Raw genomic sequence first — 18,042 nt, 5'->3', positions numbered from 1 at the left:
AGTGTCTTGGAGGTATTGTAGTAGTAGTGATATTGTACAAGTAGTGTCTTGGAAGTATTGTAGTAGTAGTGATATTGTACAAGTAGTGTCTTGTAGGTATTGTAGTAGTAGTGATATTGTACAAGTAGTGTCTTGGAAGTATTGTAGTAGTAGTGATATTGTACAAGTAGTGTCTTGTAGGTATTGTAGTAGTAGTGATATTGTACAAGTAGTGTCTTGGAAGTATTGTAGTAGTAGTGATATTGTACAAGTAGTGTCTTGGAAGTATCACAGTAGTAGTGATATTGTACAAGTAGTGTCTTGGAGGTATTGTAGTAGTAGTGATATTGTACAAGTAGTGTCTTGGAAGTATCGCAGTAGTAGTGATATTGTACAAGTAGTGTCTTGTAGGTATTGTAGTAGTAGTGATATTGTACAAGTAGTGTAGGTATTGTAGTAGTAGTGATATTGTACAAGTAGTGTCTTGGAAGTATTGTAGTAGTAGTGATATTGTACAAGTAGTGTCTTGGAGGTATTGTAGTAGTAGTGATATTGTACAAGTAGTGTCTTGGAAGTATTGTAGTAGTAGTGATATTGTACAAGTAGTGTCTTGGAGGTATTGTAGTAGTAGTGATATTGTACAAGTAGTGTCTTGGAAGTATTGTAGTAGTAGTGATATTGTACAAGTATTGTCTTGGAGGTATTGTAGTAGTAGTGATATTGTACAAGTAGTGTCTTGGAAGTATTGTAGTAGTAGTGATATTGTACAAGTAGTGTCTTGGAAGTATTGTAGTAGTAGTGATATTGTACAAGTAGTGTCTTGGAAGTATCGCAGTAGTAGTGATATTGTACAAGTAGTGTCTTGGAAGTATTGTAGTAGTAGTGATATTGTACAAGTAGTGTCTTGGAGGTATTGTAGTAGTAGTGATATTGTACAAGTAGTGTCTTGGAAGTATTGTAGTAGTAGTGATATTGTACAAGTAGTGTCTTGGAGGTATTGTAGTAGTAGTGATATTGTACAAGTAGTGTCTTGGAAGTATTGTAGTAGTAGTGATATTGTACAAGTATTGTCTTGGAGGTATTGTAGTAGTAGTGATATTGTACAAGTAGTGTCTTGGAAGTATTGTAGTAGTAGTGATATTGTACAAGTAGTGTCTTGGAGGTATTGTAGTAGTAGTGATATTGTACAAGTAGTGTCTTGGAGGTATTGTAGTAGTAGTGATATTGTACAAGTAGTGTCTTGGAAGTATTGTAGTAGTAGTGATATTGTACAAGTAGTGTCTTGGAAGTATTGTAGTAGTAGTGATATTGTACAAGTAGTGTCTTGGAGGTATTGTAGTAGTAGTGATATTGTACAAGTAGTGTCTTGGAAGTATTGTAGTAGTAGTGATATTGTACAAGTAGTGTCTTGGAAGTATTGTAGTAGTAGTGATATTGTACAAGTAGTGTCTTGTAGGTATTGTAGTAGTAGTGATATTGTACAAGTAGTGTCTTGGAAGTATTGTAGTAGTAGTGATATTGTACAAGTAGTGTCTTGTAGGTATTGTAGTAGTAGTGATATTGTACAAGTAGTGTCTTGGAAGTATTGTAGTAGTAGTGATATTGTACAAGTAGTGTCTTGGAAGTATCACAGTAGTAGTGATATTGTACAAGTAGTGTCTTGGAGGTATTGTAGTAGTAGTGATATTGTACAAGTAGTGTCTTGGAAGTATCGCAGTAGTAGTGATATTGTACAAGTAGTGTCTTGTAGGTATTGTAGTAGTAGTGATATTGTACAAGTAGTGTAGGTATTGTAGTAGTAGTGATATGCTGCTATACATTACTTACAAGACATGACATGTACAATATCACTACTATTACTACTACTACTACATGACTTACATTATATTACTTGTACAATACTACTACTACTACTACATTATTTACAATATATTAGTCGTACAGTATCCCTACAATACTTACATTATATTATTTGTACAATATCAATACCACATGACTTACAATATATTACTTGTACAATATCACTACTACATTAGTTACACCATATTACATGTACAATATCACTACTACTACTACTACAATACTTACATTATATTACTTGTACAATTTTACTACTACTACTACATGACTTACAATATAATACTTGTACAATATCACTACTACTACATTACTTACTATATATTACTTGTACAATACTACTACATTACTTACAATATATTACTTGTACAATACTACTACATTACTTACAATATATTACTTGTACAATACTACTACATGATTACAATATATTACTTGTACAATACTACTACATTACTTACAATATATTACTTGTACAATACTACTACATGATTACAATATATTACTTGTACAATACTACTACATGATTACAATATATTACTTGTACAATACTACTACATGACTTACAATATATTACTTGTACAATACTACTACATGATTACAATATATTACTTGTACAATACTACTACATGACTTACAACATATTACTTGTACAATACTTCTACATGACTTACTATATATTACTTGTACAATACTACTACATGACTTACTATATATTACTTGTACAATACTACTACATGACTTACTATATATTACTTGTACAATACTACTACATGACTTACAATATATTACTTGTACAATACTACTACATGACTTACAATATATTACTTGTACAATACTACTACATGACTTACTATATATTACTTGTACAATACTACTACATGACTTACTATATATTACTTGTACAATACTACTACATGACTTACAATATATTACTTGTACAATACTACTACATGACTTACTATATATTACTTGTACAATACTACTACATGACTTACTATATATTACTTGTACAATACTACTACATGATTTACAATATAATACTTGTAAAATATCACTACTACTACATGACTTACAATATATTACTTGTACAATACTACTACGTTACTTACTATATATTACTTGTACAATACTACTACGTTACCTACTATATATTACTTGTACAATACTACTACGTTACCTACTATATATTACTTGTACAATACTACTACGTTACTTATAATATATTACTTGTACAATACTACTACGTTACCTACTATATATTACTTGTACAATACTACTACGTTACCTACTATATATTACTTGTACAATACTACTACGTTACCTACTATATATTACTTGTACAATACTACTACGTTACCTACTATATATTACTTGTACAATATCAACAACAACGTCTTCATTATGAGCAATTACAGTGTGCGATGTTGCATTCACAAACCCCTGGAATTATGAGCTTTAAAATTGCAAGACAAAAGTTGCCTTTTGCACCTTCTCTACGTTCTTCATTAGTGCAATAATATAGTGCGATATTTTTTCATGACTTAGTTGTCGTTAAATTATATAATTGGAGTGTTTTAATTAATAATCTGTTGAACAAAAATGTATTGTTTTCTCTACAACAATGTACATGTTTTTGTCATTTCTTCCTGCCCCGTTTATTGAGTAGTGATTTGGTACTACAAGGGCTTATAAAAAGTAAAGTGCTCTCACTCACCTGCGGCGACATCGGGGCGAGCGAGAGCCGGGGTTTTGGATCCTTGGCGGCACAAAGGAAGCCAAAATGCACAATTGTCACACCTGAATGTAGTCCGTAGGCAGGTAAGGCATGGATGCTGCGCTAGAAGGATCTATTTCCAGCTCTGTTTAGTAGGACTGAGGTGAAATATGGGACTATGCATGCTATCACTGCAATGAGCAGCACATCTTGCAGTGGTCATGGTTTGCTAGAAGCTTCTCTAAGCGTGATGAAGGCAGGCAGCACCTCCGTCTAACAGGTGCTAACAGGATCATGCCTCCTTCAGCCACCAAGTAGAAGCCAAAGCTCAACACCTCTCTACCTCGCCCACCTGGCTAACAACGGCGTGACGGCGCTAGGCTAACCTGAAGGTGGCGGTGGGCGCTGCGGGGGTGCAGGTCTAGCCGGGGGGGCACCGGGCCGAGGAGGGGGCGGGCGTTGGTGTGTCGCCGCGCCGGGCTGGAAGTCGACGGGAGGTCCTGCGAAAACAAGGAAAATGGACCCTGATATTAAAATGAACCTTGTTGCCAGGGAACGGTGTTACCTCTCATCACTTCCTGCTTTGTACAGCAGGGGTCACCAACGAGGTCGCCCGTGAGGACCAGATGAGTCGCCTGTGGGCCTGTTCTAAAAATAGCTCAAATAGCAGCACTTACCAGTGAGCTGCCTCTGTTTTTTAAATGGTATTTATTTACTAGCAAGCTGGTCTCGCTTTGCTGGACATTTTTAATTCTAAGAGAGACAAAACTCAAATAGAGTTTGAAAATCCAAGAAAATATTTGAAAGACTTGGTCTTCACTTGTTTAAATAAATTCATTTATTTTTTGACTTTGATTGATTGATTGATTGATACTTTTATTAGTAGATTGCACAGTACAGTACATATTCCGTACAATTGACCACTAAATGGTAACACCCCAATAAGTTTTTCAACTTGTTTAAGTCGGGGTCCACGTTAATCAATTCATGCTCCTTATAACTTTCAGAAAGACAATTTTAGAGACAAAATACAACCTTAAAAATGATTTTAGGATTTTAAACACATATACCTTTTTACCTTTTAAATTCCTTCCTCTTCTTTCCTGACAATTTAAATCAATGTTCAAGTAAATGTATTTTTTTTTATTGTAAAGAATAATAAATACATTTTAATTTAATTCTTCATTTTAGCTTCTGTTTTTTCGACGAAGAATATTTGTGGAATATTTCTTCAAACTTACTATGATTAAAATTTAAAAAAAAATATTGTAGAAAATCTGTAAAATCAAATTTAAATCTTATTTCAAAGTGTTTTGAGTTTCTTTAAAACAAATTTGTTCTGGAAAATCTAGAAGAAATAATGATTTGTCTTTGTTAGAAATATAGCTTGGTCCAATTTGTTATATATTCTAACAAAGTGCAGATTGGATTTTAACCTATTTAAAACATGTCATCAAAATTCGAAAATGAATCTTAATCAGGAAAAATTACTAATGATGTTCCAAAAATTATTTTTTTATTTTTTTCAAGAGGATTTGAATTAGCTAGTTTTTCTCTTTTTTTTTTTCGGTTGAATTTTGAATTTTAAAGAGTCGAAATTGAAGATAAACTATGTTTCAAAATTTTATTTTATTTTTTTTTCCTGTTTTCTCCTCTTTTAAACCGTTCGATTAAGTGTTTTTTCATAATTTATTCTCTACAAAAAACCTGTAAAAGGAAAAAAAATGTATGACGGAATGACAGACAGAAATACACATTTTTTTATATATATAGATTTATTTATTAAAGGTAAATCGAGCAAATTGGCTATTCCTGGCAATTTATTTAAGTGTGTATCAAACTGGTAGCCCTTGGCATAAATCAGTAGCTCTTGGTTTGAAAAAGGTTGGTGACCCCTGTTGTAGAGGATACTGACTCCCAGGCTGGCCGATAAAACAATATCAACGTATGTCGCCATTGGTGCACAAAAAAAGATTCACGTCGCGATTTTTATTCATGCCGATTCTAAATCGGTTCTTAATTTTCAAAAGTCGATAAAAAAAATAAAAAATAAATACAAACCCCGAAAGGGACGAGCGGTAGAAAATGGATAGATGGACAAAGAAAAAAAATTATGATTTAAAAAAATAACACAAATAAAAATTTTAAAAGACATTTTAAGCCATCTCCATGCAACCAGAACAAGCTTTTCTAACCTGTACCATGTTTTAAAAAGGTTTTCATTATAATTATTATACACAATAATACATTGCCTTGTCCCGATACTTTTCTAAATAAACAAGACCACAAAAAATTTCATTATTGGCTTTATTTTGACAAAAAAGCTTAGGGTACATTAAACATATGTTTATTATTCCAATTTTGCCCTTAAATAAAATAGTGAACTTACAAGACAAGTTGTCTTTTAGTAGTATGTAAACAAACAAAGACTCCTAATTAGTCTGTTGACATATGCAGTAACATATTGTGTCATTTATACACCTATTATTTTGTCAACATTATTAAGGACAAGTGGTAGAAAATGAATTATTATCCTACTTGTTCATTTACTGTTAGTATCTGCTTACTTTCTGTTTTAACATGTCCTATCTACACTTCTGTTATAATGTAATAATCACTTATTCTTCTCTTCTTTGATACTTAAAATTAGTTTTGAATGATACCACAAATCTAGGTATTGATGCGATACCAAGTAGTTCCAGGATCATACATTGCTCATATTCAAAGTCCTCATGTGTCCAGGGACGTATTTCCTGAATTTATAAACATAATATTAATTTAAAAAAATATATTTTGTGATGCTACAAAAATATTGCTGTAATTACAGTAGTATCGACTAGATCAGGGGTGTCAAAGTCAAATAAAGAGTGGGCCAAAATTTAAAACTTAACAAAGTTGAACAAATTAATCTTTTAATAGGGACCCAAACAACTTTTCATTGAATATTGAACAAGCAAGGCTTTTATAACTTTATAGTGACATGCAAAATTGAGTTTAAAATAATAATAATAATAAAGAAAAATCAATGGCATATCAAATCAAATTTTAATAAAAATGGAATGCCTCTTTTGTATTTACAACCTTCTGAGGTCAATATTAACATTAACTTTTTCCAGAGGCTAATACATTTGAAAATAAAATAATGAATAAATAAATAAACCATTCAGGCCTTTTTACTGCTCAGTTAATGTCGGTGCCAAGGTGTGTGGGGTTATGGGGGCGGGGTTTGTTGGGGGTGTATATTGTAGCGGTCCGGAAGAGTTAGTGCTGCAACGGGTTCGGGGTATTTGTTCTGTTGTGTTTATGTTGTGTTATGGTGCGGATGTTCTCCCGAAATGTGTTGGTCATTCTTGTTTGGTGTGGGTTCACAGTGTGGCGCATATTTGTAACAGTGTTAAAGTTGTTTATATGGCCACCCTCAGTGTGACCTGTATGCTGTTGATCAAGTATGCGGGCTTGCATTTACTTACATGTGTGTAGAAGCCACATATATTAGGTGACTGTTTGTGAGGAGGAAAAACAGACTTGAGGACAGGTTGTAGGGGACGCTAAAGGCAGTTCCTTTAAGGCACACCCCCAATATTGTTGTCCGGGTGAGATTCAGGAGAATGGTTGCACCGGGAGATTTTTGGGAGGGGCACTGAAATTCGAGAGTCTCCCGGGAAATCGGTGAACGCGGTGTTACAGCGGCACCGCTGTATAATACTGGCAGGCCAGATCTAATCTTAATTTGATATTGCCTCAAGGGCCAAATGAAATTATACGGCGGGCCAGAGTTTGACACCTATGGACTAGATACACTCCTGTACTTGGTATCATTACAGTGGATGTCAGGTGTAGATCCACCCATGGCGTTTGTTTACATTGTGACGGCGGTGAGCTACGGTGTGCAGTGAAGCATGTTTAGCTATGCCTCGTCCTGCAGTGATAATGATACTTGTAAGAAACATACTTTAAAAAGGGGGGCGGAGACCGGTACTTTTAGAGGTGGTATAGTACCGGATATGATTCATTAGTATACTGTACAATCCTAGTACATTGTTATATTATCGTGCGTTTCCTTATATAGTTGACTTTTGTATTTACTTAGAATGGTAACACAATGTTGAACTAATCCCGAGTTTATTTGTTTTTTAGTTCAGATGTTTTAAACAGGCAGGTTATAAATTGTGATATTAATCAAAATCAAAAAAATTTTCCCACCCAAGTCTGATAATCAGCTTGGATTGATAACAAATAAAGAAGCAATAATAATACAAATTAAAGCTGCAAGCAGCGATGTACGGGACCACTTTGGCTGCTGCCCCCGTGACCCAAGCCCAGATAAGAGTTAGCTAGCCGGCAGCCATCTTAACAAATACTTCACACGAGGGCGAAGCACAACTAATGTTAATATCATTCAAATATTGTGTCCCTGGCGCATTTATGCCATTTATAAGATTACATACTGGGAGCGCTAGGAAAAAAACCCAGAAAAAAAATGTCTAGCTCTCTGTGTGAGCGCACGGCGGCCATCTTAGAAATGTTTTTCAGCGCAGCGGTTCGTTGAAGGCTTATAAAATCAAAACCTGACCATTCATTGTCTTTACCGTAGCATAAAAAGTGCAGATGGCCTTAAAACGCCACAAGAGTCAGGCACCATATGTAAGTACCCTAAATAAAGAATGTCGGACGCTTGTTTTTATGACATGCAGGCAAAGGACAACTTTAAAACATAGCGGCTTAGCTACGGCACCTGGCAGCCATCTTGGTATAGAACATCACAGCCCCTCCCCCACGAATGTTGGTGCGTGTGCAACAGCAGCAGACATTAGGGAATAAAAAAAAAAAAAACAACCTCTCCCTCACTGTGTCTGCGCACAGCGGCCATCTTTGAAATGGTTTTCAGCGCAGCGGTTCTTTGAAGGCTGATCAAATCAAAACCGTAGCAGTGATTAAAACTATTTAATCAACTTTTAATCAGAAGGGTTCAATCTCTCTTCTCTTGTTCATTTGAAGCCGAAATGACAAACGGCCTCAGAGGAGATAATGTTTGAAAAAAAGCAATTTTTTTTTTGCAAACTTTTGTATTGAAGGAGGAATCGCAAACTTCCTGTTGATTTTAGCTGGGACATAACTGAGACCTACGTAGTGGTTTTTGTTTCATGTTTCTATGACGTTCCTACTGGACGTTAGAGACAGTTTTGTCTGTTTTCTTCCTAGGGGGCGCTAGAGCGCAATTTTGAGATTTTTTTTATTTTTATTTGATCGCAATTTTCACCAGTTTGGATGTGTGTGTCAATTTTGGTGAGTTTTGAAGCATGTTAAGTGGGTCGAATTACAGCTTAAAGAGGTGGCGGTATAATAAAGAATAATAATAAAACCTTAGAAATTCAATAGGGTCCTCTGTCCCAAAGGGACATTGGCCCCTAATAATAAAGCTAATACAAATAGTAGTAAAAATAGTTTTTTCACCTTTTTATATGCACCAGTTCCATACCGTATTAATAAGGAATATCGATAAAATCCAAACAATATAAGTAAGATAAAGTAGCAATGATTGTCACACACACACAGTAGGTGTGGCCAAACTTGTCCTCTGCATTATACATCCCTAATCCTGATAGTTTTCAGCCCTTCTAACTAACTGAACTCAAGTCCACAGAACATGGACAACATGGACCTACCGTGGGATGGTCGGGATGGCTGAGAACCGCGTCCGGTCTTGCTGGGCCCTGCAGGCTCCCCGTGGGTGGGGGAGGCGCAGGGGCTGCCGAGAGGAGAAGATCCTGGTCCGGAGCCCATCGCTGGCTGCAGGTGCTGCGGAAGGATGGCCTCCACCTCCTCATCCACGTCACCTGACACGAGGCAGACCAGAGGGTCAGAACATCTTCCGCGTGTGCACGTGACCTGCCTCACCCTCCATGTCGTAGTCCTCGTCGCCCATGTCGGCGTCCTCCGCCAGCAGGGTGGAGCTGGCCGACATGGGGAGGCTCCCGCAGATTCTGTCCACGCTCATCTCCTCCTCCAGACTCTTGATCCAGCCCGAACTCTTCAGGCGGATGTCGATCACCTTGCCAAGAACCTGCAGTGACGTCGTCAGGAGAGAGCATCGTTATTAGGCTCTAAGGCGGGGGTGTCCAAAGGGCCACTTGGGGGCCACTCTTGATTTTTTTTAACGGCCAGCGGCACATTAAAAAAAAAAACAACAACATAAAAACTGTAATAAAAGACTTAAGAGGTGTAATATAAATCGAAAATGTTGCAATATTGACACAAATAGGCAGTTTCTGACTTTAAAATGGTCATTGCTTAAAATATAATAAAAACATACCGTATTTTTCCGACTATAAGTCGCAGTTTTTTCATAGTTTGGCCGGGGGTGCGACTTATACTCAGGAGCAACTTATGTGTGAAATTATTAAGACATTACCGTAAAATATCAAATAATATTATTTAGCTCATTCACGTAAGAGACTAGAAGTATAAGATTTAATGGGATTTATGGATTAGGAGTGACAGATTACTTGGTAAACACCAAGAATAGACATTTGAAAGGCAATTTAAAATAAATAAAGAATAGCGAAGAAGAGGCTGAATAAGTGTAGGTTATATGAGGCATAAATAAGCAACTGCTATGTTAACCTAACATATTATGGTAAGAGTCATTCAAATAACTATAACATATAGAACATGCTATACTTTTACCAAACTATCTCTCACTCCTAATCCATAAATCTTCCTGGATGTGGCTTCTGAACAACTCTGCCAACTCCAAAGGAATGCTCCGCTTCCTCTTGTCCTTTTCTGCTGCATATTTCACTACATCCAGCTTGTCATCTGCACTACATGATCGCCATTTTTCTTCAGCCCTTCTCACTTTTTATAAGTTACTGCCAACCATGAAATGATCCTTTTTAATAACTACGGCAGTAGCATATAGCAGTTAGCATTCCATGACCCACAATGCACTTCTGCCACGACCCTCCCCCGCCGAATTCCTAATGATTGACATGTGTGTGACGATTGCTGAAGGGGACGGCGTGGCACAGTGGGAGAGTGGCCGTGCGCAACCCGAGGGTCCCTGGTTCAATCCCCACCTAGTACCAACCTCGTCACGTCCATTGTGTCTTGAGCAAGACACTTCACCCTTGCTCCTGATGGGTGCTGGTTAGTGCCTTGCATGGCAGCTCCCTCCATCAGTGTGTGAATGTGTGTGTGAATGTGGAAGTAGTGTCAAAGCGCTTTGAGTACCTTGAAGGTAGAAAAGCGCTATACAAGTACAACCCATTTATCATTTATTTAAGTGTGTGTGACGATTGCTCACCCGTCCAAAGGCAAAACCTAGTAACTCACTTGTAGCTGATTTTGAGAAAACAAAGGAAAAGCAATCTATCTTGATGCTGTCTTACAAAGTCCTCAAAGGTATAGAAGTTTTCTGGAGCTTTCATTTTCTTGCCGATTGAGCCATGGATTGAATCTGCTCTCATGAACGTGTGCCCTTTCTCCAGATATTTGATCACAATCTCGGGTGGGCCCCATTCTGCGTTTGCACATTGGGCGAGAGCCGTGTACAGCGTCCAGTTTTTATTTGGACCTCCACAGTTATCTGCCCAAAAGAGTATGCAAGGGGAAAAATGAAGAACAATACATTTAATGAAGGTTCTTGCAACGTCCTGGGCCAATCTTCCAAATATCCCCTCCTGCCATTATATCACATAATCAGCTTGACCGTCGGCCCCCATTCCTGCAAATGTCTCATTAAAGACAATAAGACGACTGACAAAGAAGCTCCGATTGGTCGCTTGAGATACTAGGTTTTTCTGTTGTATCTACGCGGTTATGTGGTAGTTGCTAGGTCCTGCCATGCGCGTAACAGCTTACTTACGGAACACATGACAATATCGCATACACTAATGTAAAGCATATCACCTGGGAACTCCAAAATTATTATCAGCTCAGTTTTGACCAGCATTGAGTTACTGGGTTTTGCCTTTGGACGGGAGTGCTGACATTTTCTTCGTCTCTTCCGCGAATGAGATAAATAATATTATTTGATATTTTACGGTGATGTGTTAATAATTTCACACATAAGTCGCTCCGGAGTATATATCGCACCCCCCGCCAAACTATGAAAAAAACTGTGACTAATAGTCATAAAAATACGGTATATGGCTTACTTTTATGTATATATTGTATTGGTTTTGACGGTAAAAAATATCAAAATGTAAGAGGCCCTCTGTGTAAAAAGTTTGGACACCCCTAGTGTTGATATTCTAAGGAAGTTACCGTTGATGCGCTCAGAGACAAAGCAGCAAGAGCAGAGTAACCCTCCAGGAAGGTCACCCACATCTTCTCCTCAACAAACCTGCAGCAAAAGAATATCAAGTGGTGTGAGCGATCACATGTCTTGTGTCACAGGAAGCCACGCTCACCTGATGAGGATCACTTCGCCGAAGTGAGCAAACTTGTCCAGGAGCTCGTCGATGAGCGGGTCGTCAAAGTAGTCGTCAGGTCCGGAGGAGCACAGAGACACCAGGATGGTGCCGTCTGGAGGACCCTGCAGGGCGATGACGTCTTTGTAGACCTGGTGCCGAGCCTCCGGGTCCACCTCCAGGATGTCCACGTCCATGACGGCGACCACGGGCCTGGACACACACAGTTTACTCAATCTCGTGGACACTTAAAGTGGAACTGCACTTTTTTTGGAGGGGGGGGGGGGATTTTGCCTATCCTTCACAATCACTATGAGAGACAAGAAGACATTTTTTTGCTTAAAAATGTAACATCGGAAATGATCGGTATCGGTATGACTTTTTAAAACGCCGCTGTGGGGTTGCCCACATTTGCGGTCCTCTCCAAGGTTTCTCATAGTTTTTCCTTGCCCGTATGCGGGCTCTGTACCGCGGATGTCGTTGTCGCTTGTGCAGCCCTTTGAGACACTTGTGATTTAGGGCTATATAAATAAACATTGATTGATTGATTGATTGATTGAGAAGTCGGAAGTGTGCTGCTATGAAAACGGAAATAAATGCGCTGAAAAATTTGTTCCAGCTTTGATTAAAATGACCAAAATACGGTAAATATTGACCATATTACATATTGTTATGAAGGTGTCTGTTACTAGATTATACTTACATTCGCAGTCTGTATATTGTACATATTACATATTGTTATGAAGATGTCTGTTACTAAAATATATATATATATATATATATGTATATATATATATATATATATATATATATATATACATATATATATATATATATATATACTTGTAGTGTATACATAAAACATAGATGGAGGGTTTGGTAGTTGTTTTAGAAGGCTTTGAAGACTACAAAGATGACTGACAGAGAAGTGTTGGATACTTCTCTTGTTGCCTGATTTGTATTTGACTTTATTAAATGTTTGGGTAGAATTTTATTCAACAAAACCAGTTTTATTCTAAGTAACATAGAAATTTATCACAGCTGTTTATCTATTTTATGGAGGAATGTAGTTAATCATAGAACTGGCCCCCAATGTTGTTAAAAAAGTATTGATTTTAAATCGGGAATCGATTCAAAATTGAATCATTACCCAAAGAATCGAATCACAGCCCTACCAGGTGTGGTAGTACAACCTTGTACTCACCTTGTCCTAATTATTACTGTAGTTTTGTTTATACCTTATGTACTCTTTAATGCATTTTATTATCGGGGTATTCTTTCCTATATTGTTAGAATGCTACACATTTTTTTTTTTAGCTGAGGGAAAATTCAAACAAGTGATGTAATTGCCAAAGCCTGGAAATGTGGCACCGCCTTACGGAGTGTTTACTAGGAAAACACACCAAAAAATAATTACGGCCAATATTTCCTAATAATTCCCACCATTAAAGTGTAACTGATACAAGTGATTGTTTCCTTAAATAAAAAAAAGAAATCCAATAATAGCGATACAGTTTTTTAAAGACTCTTTGAAAGGTCAAACTCCTCTTCCTCCTATCCAGGAGATAACAAAAAGCCGCTGCCTGACCAGGGCTCAGAAAATCTGCAGAGACTCATTCCACCCCCACCAAGGACTGTTTTCACCGCTGGACTCTAGAAAGAGGTTCCGCAGCCTCCGTAGCAGAACCTCCAGGTTTCTCCCTCATGCCGTAATACTCTTGAACATTAAAATAATCCCCTCAATTCCCTCCAAAAATGGATTAATTCGCTCGAATATAAAGAGAATATAACATACAGTACATCCATAAACGTGAATACACATGCAAAAGTGCAATATATTTATCTGTACAGTAATCTATTTATTTATATCTGCACTTTATTGCTTTGTTATCCTGCACTACCATGAGCTAATGCAACAATATTCCATTCTTATCTGTACTGTGAAGTTTAAATTTGAATGACAATAAAAAGGAAGTCTAGCCTAAAGTTAAATGTATTTGGCTGACCTGTGGTCTGAGGTCTTCAGCTCCGCCCTGCCATAGTACTTCAGGGTCCCGGGGCTCCAGTGGTGTTCAGGGTCGGCCTGGCTCTCCGCCGATGTCGACCCCGCTCCGACCACGTTCATCTCCTCCGCTGCACACGTCGGCAAACCGTGTTTTAAAACACTCTAGACAGTGGAAGAGAGTCGCTGTGTTTGCCAGGACCTGTTTTGTCAAAGTTCCACTTTCTCCTCATCCAGAGGATGCGGTCGGTCCAGGCTGGCGTGCGGCACTTCTCGCTGGTGTCGTAGTCCTCCGAGAAGAGGTCGTACTTGTACGTCGGGGCAAAGTCCAACTTGCCCTCGATGAATCCTCGGAACACCTGATGAGAAAGAAGCCTCCCGTCAGCACTTGGCCTCGTTAACCGAGTCGAGGCGTCGTCGTACCAAACCGGCGTTCTTCTGGTCAAAGAGCTGGTCGCCGGCGGTGAGAGCGTCCCAGTTCTTCTGCTTGATCAGCTCTTTCACTTCCTCGTTGGGCAGGTTGATGCGGTAGTTGAAGTCGCCGCACCAGAAGACGTAGTCGTGCGAGTAGAGCAGGCGACCCTGGTGGAGAAGACGCACGTGGTGTCACGCTCATTTTTAGCCTTTTTATTGGGAACACAACAAATCATCTACTTTTTACTCTGAGGGCCACAGACTGACAAATCAACGGATGAGAGCGCCGTTTTGCTAGTTTTCACCTTCAAAACCACCACAATATAAAGTACATTGTGATAGTAATAATAATAATAATAATAATGGATTACATTTATACCACACTTTTCTATTGTTAGATACTCAAAGCGCTCCCAGAGAAGTGGGAAGCCATCATTCATTCACACGATGGTGGTGGTAAGCAACATCAGTAGCCACAGCTGCCCTGGGGTAGACTGACGGAAGCGTGGCTGCCAGTTTGCACCTACGGCCCCTCCGACCACCACCAATCATTCATTCATCATTCATTCACCAGTGTGAGCGGCACCGGGGGCAAAGAGTGAAGTGTCCTGCCCAAGGACACAACGGCAGCGACTTTGATGTCCATAGGTGGGAAGCGAACCTGCAACCCTCAGGTTTCTGGCACGGCCGCTCTACCCACTACGCCAGGGGTCGGGAACCTTTTTGTCTGAGAGAGCCAAGAAGCCACATATTTTAAAATGTATTTCCGTAAGAGCCAAATAATATTTTTGTTAACACTGAACACAACTAAACGTGTGCATTTTTAAGAAAAACAACATTTCTAGAGTATAATAAGTCTCTTATTCTTTGTAATAACATTGTTATTCTGAAGCTAACTGTAGAGGGGGCGTGGCCTGCGGGCCTGCAGCAAAGTGGGGTGTTGCCAGGACCAGCCTCGAAATCAGCGACAAGTGCGTAGATGGCCCACCTGGGCCTTGTAATCTAAACACCTGTCGCTCTGTTATAAGCAGCAGCCAGGAGGAGAGACGGGGTTGGGGCTGGAGCCAGAGCCAAGTGAGGACAATAGAGAACAAGACAGTTGCTTTCCAGCAACTGAGAGACTTATTGAAAAATAAAACAATAGTGTAACCCTGAAACAGGCTCTCATGTCGGTGCTTGGTGGTCTGAAGAACCCCCAGGAGAGCAAGCCCCACACTAAATAATAATAAATAAATTACTTCTTACCATTAATGCAACTTCTTGAACATACAAAAGCATGAGAATGTTTGATATTTTGAACATTATTTTTAACACTGTGATTACAAGTGGAATTATTCACTACTTATCGTGTTAGGCAATGTCAGCTCAGATTTATCAGAGAGCCAGATGCAGTCTTCAAAAGAGCCACGTCTGGCTCGCGAGCCATAGGTTCCCTACCCCTGCCCTACGCCATGGGTAAATGAGCAACTGATGAGAGGAGAGGAAGAAGCAGAGGTAATATTCTCCTCCGCTGTGATACAAGTCGGCTTTGGCATTTTTTTCTCTGGAAATGTCGGGTTTTATCACAAGTAAAAATTGATGTGGTAAACGGCCTGTTTCCTCAACCTCTTCATAATCAGCAAGCACAAAACATCTGCCAGCAGGACACGAAATGAATGAATGAGACGTACTGTACAGGCCAAAAGTTTGGACACACCTTCTCATTCAATGCGTTTTCTTTATTTTCATGACTATTTACATTGTAAATTGAATGCATTAAAACTAGGAATGAACACAAGTTGTGCTCATAAGTTGACAAACCCTGGGAGAATTTATACTTTCTTGGCCATTCTTCAGAGAATATGAATGATAACACAAGAACCTTTCTTCCACTCATGCTTAATGGTTGTGTGAAGCTATTTCTTGACAAATAACTGTGTTTACTCTTTTTAAATCAAAATGACAAAAGAAAGTACCCAAATGACCCTGATTAAAAGTTTACATACCCCAGTGACTTTGATCTGATAATATGCACAAAAGGTGACACGCACATCTTTGAATGGCTGATCAAGGTTCCAATCCTCCCCTGTGACCTGTTTGTTTGAAAATAATGTGTGTGTATAAAAGGTCAGGGAGTTTCTGGGCTTCTGACAGACCATTGCATCATTCATCCAGTGCTGCACAGATGTTTCTGGATTCTAAGTCATGGGGAAGGCAAAAGAATTGTCAAAGGATCTGTGAGAAAAGGTCATCGAACTGCATAAAACAGGAAAGGCGTATAAAAAGATATCCTAGGAATTGAGAATGCCAATCAGCAGTGTTCAAATACTGAATAAGAAGAGGAAAATGAGGGATTCTGTTGAAATCAAACCACGGTCTGGTAGACCGGCAAAGATTTCAGCCACAACAACCAGGAAAATTGTTTGAGATGCAGAGAAAAATCCACAACTTCAGCTGAAATACAGGACTCTCTGAAAAATGGTGGTGTGGCCGTTTCAAGATGCACTATAAGGAGAAAAATGGGCTGCATGGTCGAGTTGCCAGAAGAAAACCATTTTTGCGCAAATGTCACAAAGTATTCCGCTTACAAGACGGCAAACAGCACAGAGACAAGCCTCAAAACTGCTGGAACAAAGTCATTTGGAGTGATGGGACCAAAACTGAACTTTTTGGCCAAAACCATAAACGTTACATTTGGAGAGGAGTCAACAAGGCCTATGATAAAAGGAACACCAAGCCTACTGTGAAACAAGGAGGTGGATCACTGATGTATGAGCCACAAAGGTACAGGAAGGTTGGCCAAGATTGATGGCGAGATGAATGCAGCATGTTATCAGAAAATACTGGAGGAAAATTTGCACTCATCAGCCCGAAAGCTGAACATGGGACGTTTTTGGAGATTCCAACATGACAATGATCCAAAACACAAGGCCAAGTCGACCTGTCATTGGCTACAGCAGAACAAAGTCAAGGTTCTGGAGGGGCCATCTCAATCTCCTGACCTCAAATTCCACTCTGGGGAGATCTCAAAAGTGCAGTTTATGCAAGACAGCCCAAGAACTGCCAAGAAGAATGGGCAGCTTTGCCATCTGAGAAACTCAAGAAACGTATCCACAACTACCACAAAATACTTCAAGCTTTCATTGATGTTATGCAAACTTTTGATCAGGGTCATTTGGGTACTTTCTTTTGTCATTTTGATTTAAAAAGAGTAAACACAGTTGTTTGCCAAGAAATAGCTTCACACAACCATTAAGCATGAGTGGAAGAAAGGTTTTTGTGTTATCATTCATAGTCTCTGAAGAATGGCCAAGAAATCATAAAATCTCCCAACTTATGAGCACAACTGAAGTAACTGAAAACATGTTTTATTTTCTAGTTTCTTCAACAAAGCTACCCTTTGCTCTGATTACTTTTTCGCACACCCCTGGCATTCTCTCCATGATTCATAAAGGGGTGGTCACCTGAAATGGGTTTCACTTCACAGGTGACATAGTTTTGATGCCTTCAGTGGCGATCTACAATGGAAATAGTCATGAAAATAAAGACAACGCATTGAAAAGAGAAGGGGTGTCCAAACTTTTGGGCTGTACTGTTTTAGGCTTACATTTGATTGATTGATTGATTCTTTTATGAGTAGATTGCACAGTACAGTACATATTCCGTACAATTGGCCACTA

The 18,042-nt window shown here is 38.7% G+C and overlaps 1 protein-coding gene across 10 annotated transcripts in view; it reads right to left on the bottom strand.

Moving 5' to 3' along the window:
• The window catches only part of synj1 (synaptojanin 1), a 66,272-nt gene that overhangs the window by 9,553 nt on the left and 38,677 nt on the right, over positions 1–18,042 (bottom strand). For 8 of the 10 annotated variants that reach the window (XM_061899339.1, XM_061899341.1, XM_061899340.1 and 5 more), the window contains 9 exons: positions 14,393–14,551; positions 14,172–14,328; positions 13,974–14,100; positions 11,968–12,180; positions 11,822–11,900; positions 9,452–9,617; positions 9,220–9,390; positions 3,940–4,053; positions 3,554–3,595 (listed from right to left, as the gene is read on the bottom strand). In XM_061899339.1, coding sequence (XP_061755323.1) covers positions 3,554–3,595; positions 3,940–4,053; positions 9,220–9,390; positions 9,452–9,617; positions 11,822–11,900; positions 11,968–12,180; positions 13,974–14,100; positions 14,172–14,328; positions 14,393–14,551 — 1,228 coding nt within the window. The remainder of the gene's footprint in view (positions 1–3,553; positions 3,596–3,939; positions 4,054–9,219; positions 9,391–9,451; positions 9,618–11,821; positions 11,901–11,967; positions 12,181–13,973; positions 14,101–14,171; positions 14,329–14,392; positions 14,552–18,042) is intronic. The other 2 variants (XM_061899343.1, XM_061899348.1) reach the window with 1 other exon arrangement.

The sequence above is a fragment of the Nerophis ophidion genome, linkage group LG04 (assembly GCF_033978795.1).
Source record: "Nerophis ophidion isolate RoL-2023_Sa linkage group LG04, RoL_Noph_v1.0, whole genome shotgun sequence".
NCBI classification, from domain to species: domain Eukaryota; kingdom Metazoa; phylum Chordata; class Actinopteri; order Syngnathiformes; family Syngnathidae; genus Nerophis; species Nerophis ophidion.
Note: the sequence above shows the minus strand (reverse complement) of the source record. Positions and strands in the feature narration are given on the sequence as shown.